The sequence below is a fragment of the Vombatus ursinus genome, unplaced genomic scaffold (assembly GCF_900497805.2).
Source record: "Vombatus ursinus unplaced genomic scaffold, bare-nosed wombat genome assembly UNPS02014322.1, whole genome shotgun sequence".
Lineage (NCBI taxonomy): Eukaryota > Metazoa > Chordata > Mammalia > Diprotodontia > Vombatidae > Vombatus > Vombatus ursinus.
Window position 1 is genome coordinate 44,377 of NW_020954100.1, and position 14,521 is coordinate 58,897.

At 35.0% G+C, this 14,521-nt stretch overlaps 1 protein-coding gene across 1 annotated transcript in view; it reads left to right on the forward strand.

Moving 5' to 3' along the window:
* Nucleotides 1-14,521, forward strand: part of LOC114042247 (vomeronasal type-2 receptor 26-like) — a 30,978-nt gene that overhangs the window by 14,387 nt on the left and 2,070 nt on the right. Inside the window, 3 exon segments of the mRNA XM_027860906.1 lie at nucleotides 2,880-3,107; nucleotides 4,238-4,325; nucleotides 4,328-4,360. Of these exon segments, the coding sequence (XP_027716707.1) occupies nucleotides 2,880-3,107; nucleotides 4,238-4,325; nucleotides 4,328-4,360 (349 nt within the window).

Consider the following 14,521-nt stretch of genomic DNA (forward strand, 5'->3'; position numbering starts at 1 on the left):
GGATTTTGACCAATACCATACACTATGTGGCAGTAATGAATTTAAAAGGTATATACAACTGGAATTTTAAAGAGTACATTCCAAAAATATTAGAAAAGACAGAAGATTATCTTCTAAAAATATTAGAAGAGACATAGATTGGGTGCCATTTATAGCAATAGCTAGGCAGGGAGTCTTTAAGTAAATAAGAGACAAGAGATAACATATGTATATATGTACACATAATGGATGATTTAATGAATTTGAAAAGCTTTTGCATTGATAAAAATCAATGTAACTAGAACAAGATGGGAAATTATTAATTGAGTAAAGTCTTTATATCAACTATCTCTGATAAAGATCTAATACCAAAGAAACAAAGACAAATGGAGAAAACCAAGGTATATTCCTCAAAATATGTGGTCAAAGAATATTAATGACAATTTTTAAAAGAATTGAAATTTGTTTTAAATAACACATGAAGGATTGATCCAAATCACTAATAATAATATAAATGGAGATCAAAACAACTCTGAAGTTTCAATTAAAATCTAACAAGTTGGCAAAGATGGCAAAAATGTGAATAGTCAATTTTGGAGGGAATGTGGAAAGACAGATACACTTATGCATTACTGATGATGCTGTAGATTGGTTCAATCTTCCTGGAAAGTAATTTGGAATTATTCTAAGAAAAGTAATAAAATGTCCATAGCTTTTTACCCAGAAAGACTGGTGCTATGCAAATATCACAACAGAGCCAAAGAAAAAGAAATGTCAACAAGTACATCAAAATACTTTTAACAGTATTTTTGTAATAGTAGAGAATAAGAAACTTGGAAGAAAGATATATCCCTGTTGATTAGCAAATGGCTAACAAAACGTGGTACATACCTATGATGGAATATTAGTGCACCATAAGAAACAATGAACCTGAAAAATTGAGAAAAGCATGGCAGGATTTAAGTGAACTGATGTACAGAAGTAAACATAATTAGGAGAATAATACATATGACTATAATGATGTAAATGGAAAGAATTTTTAGAATTAACTCAATGTTATGTAATTATAATAACCAAAACTTTGTTCCTGAAGAAGATATTAGAAGATGCAGCTTTTCCCTTTCATTGGAAATATGGGTGATTACCAATGTGGAACTGTCAGACTCAGTTGATATGTTGGCCAATTTTGCTTTCATTTTTCCCTCCCTTCCTTCCTCCCTTTCTCCCTTCCTTCTTTCTATTTCTTCCTTCTTTCTTTCCTCCTTCCTTCTCTTCCTTCCTTTTTTCCTGCCCTTCTTTTTTTTGTTACAATAAATAAATCATTGGATGAGAACTAGTAGGTATATTACAAAATGAGGGTGATATAAAAATGAAATATATCAATAAAACTATCTTGTAAAAAGAAGCAAAAATTACATAAAATTGCTCTGTTCAGAAACAATGTTGAAATTAGCAAGTTCAGGTATATACTCCATATGACTACATTTTTCTTTCTATACATGTACCTCTATAAAAAGGTAATCTTACTTTCTAAGTCTGAAATTCCTTTTCTTTTTTATATGCGTTTCAAAACAGGACATTACAGAGCTGTAAAGAAAAAAAAGTTTACTTTATTAGATGTGTAGGGAAATGAGATGAAATCCTTCATTGATCTTTTAACGTTTTTTCTTTGAAGAAGCATAAAAAGAATCACTTTGAGAATCTATTTAGTATGCTCATAGGAACCTGTTTTCTGCTAATTCCACCAATTATTTTTCCTTATGGCTTGAAGGTGACATTTCATATACAGTGGTAGTGGGGGGCAAACTCTGGTACTTACTGTGAAGCTGGATGGACATTAAGTGTGGATTTCTCTATCTGTCTACTGAGAGCCAACTTCCCAAAGTGAAAGGTGACACATCGCTATCAATGGGTAATGAATTCTGTTCATAGCAATTCATGAAATATCATATTGAGGACAAATCACTTTATTATACTAGGAGAATACTAGGGGAATAAATCCCATGTTCCTGTTATTAAAAGAACTTTCTGGGTCAAAAAGGCTGAATGATCCCATGATACATAAGGACACATTGGATGCCCAGGAATAAATACATCCTTGACTCCACCTTCCTCTGAAGTGAAATTAGCATATATGGAGAAACGTTCCCTTCAGTGAAAGAACCAGGTCCTCTTTATAATAACTAATGCAAAAGTTGACACTAGAAAGTATTGATGGTCTAGGAGTAAATGAGAATATTGTATACCCAGAATTTCCTTAAGCATTTACAGTGATGTCTAGATGACAACAGTATGGTCATGTTGTTTAATGATGTCTGGGGTCCTATTGAATTCAGTAAATATAACAATGTCTGGAACATGATAGGCAAAATAATAAATACTTGTTCATTTATTTAAGTTATATTAATTGAATACCTACTGTGTTCAAAGCACTACATTAGATTCTAATTTTTATTTTATTTTATTTTATTTTTTGGTGAGGCAATTGGGGTGAAGTGACTTGCCCAAGGTCACACAGCTACTAAATGTCAAGTATCTGGTCTGAGGCCGGTTTTGAACTCAGCTCTTTCTGACTCCAGGTCTGGTGCTCTATCCACTGCACCACCGAGGTGCCCCATTACATTAGATTCTAAAAGGATACTAGCATTTCCAAATCCCTTTGGATCTTTGACATTTCATCCTAGGGGTGTCCTGGTAGGAGGAGGAATTTTTATTAAACTTCTAAACAACAGAAGAATGTGGAGGTTATGAGACTGCAGCATGTTCAAAATCTCTGGTACCTTTGACATCAATTGTACTTAAGAAATGTTTGTTGAATTGACAGCTCTACAAAGCAATTATGCTCATGATTCTTTGTCCTCAAGCAATAGAGCATGATTGGGATTTCTCATCACACTTAGCTCCATTCCTTTTTGAAGAACATTCAGTTTAACAACAGTGTTGGGTACTAGGTGGTTGTGGATGAACAAAGAAATTCTGTGGCTGAATATGACATTCTGAACTACCAAGCTTGCCCTGATGATCCTGAAGTTCTTGTGAATATTGGGAAGTTTCTGTACCAGGCTCCATTTGGGCATAATTTCACCATTTGTGAGGAAGTAATAGTGTGGGGCTGGATTGATTCAAAGGTAAGAAACAATTCATGTCATTTTCCCACTTCCAGTTATGGACATTACTCACTGCATTTGGACCATCCCATAATCCATATTTTTTATTTATCCAAAACTTCTTCTCTTGGGAATCATATGTCAAAATTATTCAATTCAGAAAAACAATAAACAAGAGCTCTATCTTCCTAAATCTGTCTATATGGCACCAAAAGTGATTGGATTGTATGATTTATTTCCTAAATTGATTATATTTCTAGATATCCCACAGAAATCTAGTTGTCTATATGTCCTTGGGATCAACCATTTGCATTTTAAAAAATCACAGAATTTGGGTATGGAAATGAACTTACAGATCTTTGATCTAATATACTAATTTTCTGCATGAGAAAATAGAGGACTATGGAAGGTTAGATCACGAGACAAACTCACCCAGCTAATGAGATGGGACTAGATGATAGACTCCAAATTGAGTGAACACTCCATTCCATCAAATTAGCCTTTATTCCCCCTCCCGAATACACAGAGCATGTCCAGAAAGTATAAATTTTATTTTTAATGGGGAAGAGTTCTTGTTTTCTGCATTGAATCAATATCATTAATTTTATTTCCCATTATTTGTGATTTGAAGAATTTTTTCATAGCTTATTGTTTGCATAGATTTCTTCCTTTGAAAATTGCTTGCTCATATGCATCAACCATTTATTAATTGGGGAATGGTTCTTTTTCTTATAAATTTGAAACAGTGTCTTATATATTTCAGACATGAGTGCTCATGATATGCTGCAAATATTTTCCTGGTTACCTATTTCCATTCTAATTTCAACTGGATGGGTTTGGTCATGCAAAAACTTAAATTTAATATAACAAAATTTGACTATTTTTATCTTCTGTAATCCTCTCTGCCCTTACTTTGTCAAAAATTCTCCCTCTACTTATTTATGGGTCTTGAAAGTAATTTCTCCCTTGCTCCTATATTTGGAGTTTTTCTTGGTACCAATGGATTATGACTAATTTTTCCCAGACTATGTAACAGTTTTCTCAGAAGTTTTTGTGCAATAGGGAGTCCTTAAGCTCAGGGAACACTTCATATGTACCTTTCCTTCTGTAGTCAATAATCATCATTATACTTCCCTCTAATTATTGCTCAGACACCCCAGGCTGGGTGCAGTAAAACCTGTGACCCTGGATTCAGGAGACTGTCTCAAGAGGGGGAACATGTCTGTTGCTTTGACTGTGTCTAGTGCCAGAAGGGGAAATTTCCAATCTGAGGGGTAAGACAACTCCCCAAAGAGTCACATGCAAATCATGGGAACATTCCTGTCTTAGGAGCAATTGCTACACATATTCAATGGAGAAATAAGAGCAAAAGTCAAAAGCATTAACAGAGTTATGTCTGAGAGTCGTTGACATCCCTACAATTTTGGAAATTTGCTCTATGGTCCCTGAAAAGTGCCCTTTTATTAACCCATGTTATTAATCTGTGTGTTTTTAAAATAGTACACCTCTGGTCTATCCTTGTCATCAGAAACCATCAGATAGGTCTGACTTAGGCTTGGAGATGTGTTAAGATGTAGGCTTATATTTAGGGATGGAGATGAGATAAATGAATGAAAAAAGACATTTATTCGCAAAGCACTGTGCTTAGCTCTAATACAAAAGCATGCCCTCCTCTCAAGCAGCTGTGATTTTAATAGACAACATATATAGGAAGTTTCAACTACAAGTCAGATGGAAAGGCCTCATAATCCTTAAGGTGCAATAGCAAAACATGCTGATGACTCTTTTAAAAAAATTTCCATGGATAACACCTTATGTATTTCTGATATAGAACAATTTGACGGTGCCAAAGACTTTGGAAGCAAGAACTTACTCTCTTTTTAAATTTTTAATGTTCTTATTTAAAGTTTTGAGTTCCAAATTCTATCCCTTCATCCCTCTGCTCCTCATTCCCTGAGATGGTAAGCAATAGATTATACAGGTGCAATTATGTAAAACATTTCCATGTTAGTGATTTTGTACAAGAAGACTCGAATAAAAAAAATGAAAGAAAGTGAAAAATAGCATGCTTCAGTCTGTATTCAACCCATATCAGTTCTTTCTCTGGAGGTGGAGTGTATGTTTCATCCTTAGTCCTTTGCATTTTTCTTGGATCGTTGTATTGCTGAGAATTGCTAAGTCATTCACAGTTCTTCATCGTGTAACATTGCTATTACTGTGTATATTCTGCTGGTTCTGTACACTTTATGATGCATTAGTTCATGTAAGTCTTTCCAGGTTTTTATGAAATCATCCTGCTTGTCATTTTTTATAGCATAATAATATTCCATTGCAATCATATACCACATATATGTTTAGCCATTCCCCAGTTGATGGACATCCCTTTAATTTCCAATTCTTAGCCATCTCAAAAAGAGCTGTTAGAAATATTTTTATACAAATGGGTCCTTTTCCTTTTTTTTGTGTTGTCTTTGGGATATAGACCTAGTGGTGGTATTACTGGATCAAATGATATGCACAGTTTTATAACCCTTTGGGCGTAGCTCCAAATTGCCCTCCAGAATGGTAGGATCAGTTCATAACTCCACCAACAATGCATTAGTGTCCCAGTTTTCATACATCCCCTCCAACATCCAACATTTTCCTTTTTTGTTATATTAGCCATTCTGATAGTTGTGAGGTGGTACCTCAGAGTTGTTTTAATTTGCATTTCTTTGATCGATGGTGATTTAGGGCATTTTTTCAAATGACTATAGATAGCTTTGATTTCTTTGTCTGAAAACTGCCTATTAGTATCCTTAGACCATTTATCAATTGGGAGATGACTTGTATTTTTATACATTTGACTCAGTTTTCTATATATTTAAGAAATGAGGCCTTTATCAGAGATACTTCCTGCAATCTCCTCCCCCCCCCCCAGTTTTCTGCTTTCCTTATAATTTTGGTTGCATTGGTTTTGTTTGTGTAGAAACTTTTTAATTTTATATAATCAAAATTGTCTATTTTACATTTTGTAATGCTCTTTATATTTTCTTTGGTCCTAATTTATTCCCTTATCCACAAATCTGACAGTTAAACTATTCCATGCTCTCTTAATTTGTTTATGGTATCATCCTTTACATGTAAATCATGCACCTATTTTGACCTTATCTTGGTATATGGTGTGAGATGTTGGACTATACCTAGTTTCTGCCATGCTCTTTTCCAGTTTTTCCAGCAGTTTTTGTCAAATAATGACTTTTTGTTCGAAAATTTGGATGTTTGAGTCTATCATACACCAGATTTGCTATGGTCCTTTACTATAATGTAATTTGTACCTAATCTATTTCACTGATCCACCATTCTATTTCTAGCCAGTACCAGATTGTTTTGATAATTACTGCTTTACAATACAGTTCAAGATCTGGTATGGCTAGACCACTTTCTTTCACATTGTTTCATTGATTACCTTGATATCCTTGAGCTTTTGTTCTTCTAGATGAATTTTGTTATTTTGTCTACCTCTATAAAATAATTTTCTAATAATTTGATTGGTATGGCACTCAATAAATAGATTAATTTGGGGAGATTGTCATTTTTATTATTTGGTTACCCATGAACAATTATTTTTCCAGTTATTTAGATCTGAATTTATTTGTGTGAGCAGTGTTTTATAGTTGTGTTCATATAGTTCCTTGGTTTGTCTTGGCAGGTGGACTCCCAAGTATTTTCTATTGTATACAGTTATTTTAAATGGAATTTCTCTTTCTGTCTTTTGCTGCTGGACTTTGTTGGTAATATATAGAAATGTTGATGATTTATATAGGTTTATTTTGTATCTTGCAACTTTGCTAAAGTTCTTAATAATTTCAATTAGTTTTTTAAGTTGATTTTCTAAGACTTTCTAAGTATAACATCACATCATCTGCAAAGAGTGATATTTTGTTTTCTTATTTCCTGTTCTAATTTCTTCTTCTTCTCTTCTTGCTATAGCTAACATTTCTAGTACAATATTAAATAATGGAGGTGATAATGGGCATCCTTGCTTCACCCCTTATTGTATTGTGAAGACTTTTTGCTTATCTCCACTACAGATAATGCTCGCTGGTGGTTTTAGATAAATATTACTTATCATTTCAAGGTAAACTCCATTTATTCATATGCTCTCTAGTGTTTTTTTTTAATAAGAATGGGTGCTGCATTTTGTCAAAGGCTTTTTTTTTGCATCTGTTGAGATAATCATATGATTTCTGTTGATTTTGTTACTGGTATAGTCAATTAGTTTTACTAATATTGAACCAGCCCTGCTTTCCTGGTATAAATCCCACCTGGTCATAGTATATGATCTTTGTGTTATATTGCTATAATCTCTTTGCTAGTACTTTATTTAAAAATTTTGCACCAATATTTATTAGGGAAATTGGTCAATAATTTTCTTTCTCTGTTTTGGCCCTTCCTGGTTTGGGTATCAGCATCATATATGTGTCATAAGAAGAATTTCAGAGGACTCCTTCTTCATCTATTTTTCCAAATAGTTAATATAGTGTTGGGATTTGTTGTCCTTTAAATGTTTGGTAGAATTTGCTTGTGAATCTGTCTGGTCCTGGGGATTTTTTCTTAGGAAGTTCATTGATGACTTGTTCAATTTCTTTTTCTAAAATTGGGTTGTTTAATTATTTTATTTCTTCTTCTGCTAATCTGGGTAACTTAATATTTTTGTAAATATTCATCCATTTCATTTAGATTGTAAAATTTATCGGTATATAATTGGTCAAAATAGTTCCTAACAATTGTTTTAATTCCCTCCTCATCTGGTGGTGAATTCATGCCTTTCATTTTTGAAACTAGTAATTAGGCTTTCTTCTTTCCCTTTTTAACCAAATTAACCAATTGTTTATCTGTATTACTCCCCCCCCAATAAAACCAGCTTCTAGTTTTATTTATTAGTTCAATGGTTTTCTTACTTTCAATTTTATTAATCTCTTCTTTGATTTTCAGGATTTTCAATTTGGTGTTTAATTAGAGATTTTTAATTTGTTCCTTTTCTAGTTTTTTAGGTGCAAGCCCAATTCATTCATCTTTTCCCTCTATTTTATTGATAATAATTAGAGATATAATTGATGACATTAGAGATATAGTAGATATAGTAGAGATATATATTGATGACAATTAGAGATATTATATTTTCCTTAAGTACCACTTTGACTGCATCCCATAAATTTTGGTATATCGTCTCATTGTTAATCATTTTCTTTAGTGAAATTGTCAATTGTTTTTATGATTTGTTTTTTGACTTACTTAGTTTTTAGGATTCAGGGGTGGGAAATCTGCAGCCTCAAAGCCACATGTGGCCCTCTAGGTCCTCAAGTGTGGTCCTTTGTGCAGGATTTGTTCTGTGAAGTTTGGAGTCAGACAAAGTTTCACACTTAAGGACCTAAAGGGCCATATGTAGCCTGCAGGTTCCCCACCCCTGGATTAGGTTATTTAATTTCTGGTTAATTTTTTACTCTCTGGATTATCCATTATTGAATGTAATTTTTATTGCATTGTGATATGAAAAGGATTCATTTACTCTTTCTGCTTTTCTGCATTTGGTTGTGAGGTTTTTAACATGCTAATACATTGTCAGTTTTTGTGTAAGTGCCATGTACTGCTGAGAAAAAAGGTATATTCCTTTTTTTCCCCCCCACAATTTTCTTCATAGATCTATTATATCTAATATTTTGAGAATTTTATTCACCTGTTTAACTTCTTTCTTGTTTATTTTAGTTACATTTATCTAGTTCTGAGAGGGGAAAATTGAGGTTCCCCACTAGTATAGTTTTATCATCTATTTCCTCCTGTACAAATTCTCCTTCAAAAATTTAGATATGATACCATCTGATGCATATATGTTTAGTATTGATATAACTTAATTGTTTATGGTACATATCTGGAAGATATTGTTTCCTTTATCTCTTTTAATTAGATCTATTTTTGCTTTTGATTTGTGTGAGATAATGATTGCTACTCCTGCTTTTTTTTTGCTTCAGTTGAAGCACAATAGATTAGCCCCTTACCTTTACCTTATGTGTATCTCTTTGCTTTAAATGTGTTTCTTGTAAATAACATATTGCATGATTCTGGTTTTTAATCCATTCTGCTATCCTCTTATGTTTTAAGGGTGAGTCCATCCCATTCACATTTATAGTTATGATAACTGTGTATTTCCCTCCATGCTATTTTTTCTCTTGTTTCTCCTCCCTCTCTCTTACCCCAACCCTTTCCCTCCTCATAAGTATTTTACTTCTGATCACCACCTTCCCCAATATACCCTCCTTTTTATCAGCCCCTCCTCTCCCTTTTATTATCTCCAACACTTTTTGCTTCCTTATTGGGTAAGATAGATTTCTATGTCCAATTGAGTGTGTATGTTATCACCTCTTTGAGCCAATTTTGATGAAAGCAAACTTTAAGCTTTGCCTACCCCAACCTCCATCTTCCTATCCATTAAAATAGCTTTTTTCATGCCTTTTTTATGTTGGATAATTTGCCCCCATTCATTCTCCCCCCTCCTTTTTCTTCCAGTGTCATTTTCTTTCCCACTCCTTTATTTTGTTTTTCTTTTGGGGGTATAATCCCAAAAAGTCACCTTATATCCACACTTTCTGTCTATATTTACTCATTCTAATTGCTCTTATAGTAATAAAGTTGTTAAGAGTTACAAATATCATGTTGCCACTTAGAAATATGAACAGTTTTACCTTATCGAATTCCTTATGTTTTCTCTTTCTTGGTTTTTGTTTTTTGTTTTGTTACCTTTTAATGTTTCCTTTGAGTCTTGTATTTAAAGATCAAATTTTGTATTCAGTTCTGATCTTTTAATGAAAAATTCTTGAAAGTCCTCTATTTGTTAAATGTCCACTTGTTTCCTCCTGAAATATATTCAATTCTGCTGGGTAGGTGATTTCTGTTTCTAATTCTAATTTTGCCTTCTGGTATGTCAATATTCCACACTCTCTGGTTCTTAAATGTGGAAGCTGCCAAATCCTGTGTAATCCTGACTGTAGTGTAGCTCCACACTATTTGAATTGTTTTTTTTTTTTGACTGCTTGCAATACTTTTTCCTTGATTTCTGAGCTCTGGCATTTGGCTCTGGTGTTCTTTGGAGTTTTCATTTTGGGATCTCTTTCAGGCAGTGGTTGGTGGATTCTTTAAGTTTCTATTTTGCCCTCTGGTTCTAATACATCAGGGCAGTTTTCTTTGATAATTTCTTGAAAGATGTTGTCCAGGCTTTTTTTTTTTGATCATGGCTTTCAGATGGTCCAATAATTCTTATATTATCTCTCCTGAATCTGTTTTCTAGATCAGTTGTTTTTTCTAATGAGAAATTTCACGTTTTCTTTTTTTACTTTTTTGATTTTATCATATCATATCTTGATGTGAGAGTCATTAGTTTCCACTTGTTCAATTCTAATTTTTAAAGAATTATTTTCTTCATTGAGCTTTGGTACTTCCTTTTCCAATTGGCAAATTATATTTTTAGGGAGTTATTTTCCTAGGTAAATTTTTGTGTATCTTTCCCTCTGCTACTGACTCTTTTTTTTCATGATTCTCTTGCACTACTCTCATTTTTTTATCCAAAGTTTTCTTCTGCTTCTCTAATTTGCTTTTTGAAATCTTTCTAAAGCTCTTCCAGGAATTCTTTTTGGGCCTGAGACCAAATTACATTTTTCTTTGATGCTTCACATGTAGCCATTTGGACACTATTGTTCTCTTCTAAAATCTCTTGATCCTCCCTATCACCACAGCAACTTTCCATAGTCAAGCTCTTTTTTTGTTTTTTGCTAATTTTTCTAATTTTTTTCTGACTTGATGCTTTTATTTGAGAATTGGGTTCTGGTCTCGTACTGTCACAAGCTTTTTATGCTGGGGCTTTGAGTCCTACTGCTGGCTTTCACTGGGCTTCATGGCTTAGCTACTTGCTTTCTCTGGAGGGTAGGCTTCCCTTCTGACTTGTACTGGGTGGTGGGGCCTCCCTATTGACTTCTCCTGCATATGGGGTTTAGCTGCTGATCTGCTACAGGGTTGCTATGGAAACAGGGTCTCTCTGCTGGTAGGCCCAAGAGGCAGGGTCTTGCTGTTGGCCAGTCACAGGGTGGGGCTTCACTACTGGTCAGCAATGGGGTCAAAGCCCTGCTGGTGGCTTGTGCTAGGGTGGGGTCTTGCTGTGCTGCACAGACTGCTCACCTGCCTAGGGGTCTGCTGGTTTGCAGGAAGTGGGGCCTCACTGATATATTGCTCCAGACTTGAAGCCTTTCTGCAGGCCTCCTGCTGTTAGACTGGCTATTGCTGCTGTTCTTGGTTGCCTCCCATCCCAGGGAGACAGACCTTTCCTCCTGGCTTGTAAGCTGCTTTACTGCTCCTAGATCAATTCTGAGGTGCTTTTCTAGTTATTTGGAGGGGAATTTGGAAGGGCTTCAGAGGGTTCCTTCTTCAATATGCCATATTGGTAATGGAAATACCAAGAACTTACTTTCCTGGGCCTTCAAAAGCTGTGGCTGAAATACTCATAGAAGAAATTGTCAGTTCATTTCTTCACAAGGACTGATTCCCTGGATTATGGCTTCTGTGTCAGAACTAGAAGCAGGGCCTGTGGTTGGTGGGGGGAGGGGTTCTACTCACTTTACTCTTCATTAGTTTGAGTCTTCTCTGGTTTCTCTGACACCATCCACTTCATTGTTTCTTATTGCAAAATAAGAAAACACAAGTTGTTCTCTTCTTGGGATTTTTCCTGAAAGAAAAAAAAAACTACACACATGGGTTCAGTTCTGTCCGTGCACTGAGACAGAGATGCAGCCTGGATACAGCTGGTATTCCCAGAGCTCTTGGACTCACGGCTATGGGCTGTTTACATTCAAATATGAAGAGAAATCATGGTCTAGGTAGTAGAGGTGGTTTGGCTTGCGTGGCACATGCCACTGCTTGTTCCTCCCCTAGCTGTTTCATCTAGGTTTGCTTGCCCACCCTGTTATTGACAGTTTTTTTTATAAGTTAATGGGGATGGCTGGCCCCTTATACCAAGGCTTTTCTCATTTTCATGATGACTGAAATGGTTGGGTTGGAAAGAGGACAAGTGGATTGGAGGTGCTGCTATTTTTAGCGCTCTTATCCTTCCTGAGACAGTCAGCAGTTGGTGATGGTGGTGGTGAGGATGGTGGGTCCATTCTCATTAGGGAACATTCTCCTTGATGATGGCTGTAGGGGCACTTTGCTTCTCCCTATGGTATCAAAGGTAGTGCAATAGGTTTCCCTTTTGAAGAATCCATGAGGAGCTTGTGGAGAAGATAGAAAAAATATGTAGAAAAGGGAGGAGAAACTTCTTTCCTCTTAAAACTATCTTAACTGTTATATTATGAAGAAACACCATAAAGAAAATTCTATGAGGAGTCAGGAATATTTTAGTATAATGGATGGAGAGAAGCTAGAAGTCATCTGTAAAGAAGATAAAGAGCTCTTTTATGATGAAGACATTTTCACCTATATTTGGCAAAGTGGGTTTTTTGAGACAATTGACTTTTGAGGGTTAAGTGACTTGCCCAGGGTCACACAGCTAGTAAGTGTCTGTGGTTGGATTTGGGCTCAGTTTTTCCTGACTCCTGGTCTGGTGCTCTACCCATTGTGCTACCTAGCTGCACCTAAGTGGATTTTGGGGAAGAAACTTTACTTATTGTCTTATGAGAAATTGAATCTTGTAGGAATCGTTTTTCCCAATTTAAAAGAAGTCATCTATTACTATAGTGAGAGTTTGAGGTGATTCTGACTGTGACACTTACCACAACAACAATCCCAGAAATAATTATCCGTGTTTATTTACCTAATTGTTAATACATTGTATATCTCATAATTTCATTATTTACTTAATAATAGAAAAATAAAGGATTTAACAGAGAAAGAGATAGGGAGGGGAAAAGAGAGAGGGGAATAAGGAGAGAAGAAAGAAGAGTGGGAAGGAAAAAAAGAGAGACAGAGACATAAAAAATTGGGAAAAGATGTTTCACTAGTTTATTCAATGAATAACAATGAACTAGGGTAAGAGTTAGAGTCCACTGGTTAATTAATGAATGAGAGAGAAAGAAATTTCAATTCAAATTACTTAAAAAGAAAACATATAAACATCCTTGGATTATCCTAAAACTCAGGAAGAAAATAATAAATATGAGAAGAAACCAAGTAGCAGATCGAGAACTAGCCTATAAGTGAGTGTAGGTGGTGCTCTTGCCTTGTTGCAATGGAGGATCATAGGATCAAACAATGAAAGCTATTAGAAAGTAGAACGTGCTGCCTCTGTAAGTAGGAAGTTTCCCCTGATTAGATTAAAGTAGAGGCTAGATGACCACTACCTGGCTATATTATGGATGGAATAATTCTTCTTATACAAGATGGCCTCTTTGATCCCTTCCAACCATAAAGTCCTATGATCACATCATGTACGCAAGTTCACTTGTAGGACACACCCATAGCCTGCTACTTGACTTACTACCATTTTCACTACCTCATCATACCAAGTATTAGAGAAATCCAGAGCTTTGTATGGAGAATTCCTAATTTATTGCCAAATTGCAATTAAACTGCGAAATACATTAATTAATCAATTGAGCTCATAGCTCCCACCCCACCTAATTACTTATTTAATAAAGTGCATAAACTTCTTTCCCTATAAACAGCAGCTCATATTGTATATATCAAACACCTAATCTTCTAGGGATTCCTAGGGATAAACAAATATCAATCCTATACCATTTATGAACAATGTAATCAATAATAATATAGACAAGAATTGTGTTTAACAATGTTTAGCTGCAAAAAAGATCAAAGCCAGAGTCACCTCAAACCATAATCTTGGTCAATTCAGTTCAGTTAAGATACCAATTAAATTCTCTTCTGAAGAACTCTTTTTACCTTTGTTGAAAGATAAAGGTTGAAGTAGTTCCTTCAGGAAAGGTCTCTTTATTATCTTTCTCCCTTTTTATCCAATTTTTCTCAAGCCCTAATCCATAACACACTCTCCCACACTCACTCCTCATAGAATTCTCTTGATGATAATTCTTCACAATGAGTTAAACAGTTCTCCTGATGATTTTTTGTCTTCACACTTTTACCTCAACTCTTCTTCATTAATTCTCTCTGCCTAGACTCTCAAAAACTTCCAGCCATTCTCTCACATCCTCAACATTCCATCTGGCTTGTAAAGCTATATAGTAACAGTAACTATAGACTCTGCATGACAGGATGTTGGAAGTGATGTTTCAGTTTTGTACTGAAAATGAGTACCAGAGTCCGTACCGACATTCAGTAGGGCAGTGAAAGGATTCATCAGAGTTTAACAATGCCTTTGGTGTATCAGCCCAGCACTTGAATGAATTGAAATGCAGCAAGGAAGTGGATGCATGTAAGTCTCTGAAAGAACTGCAATA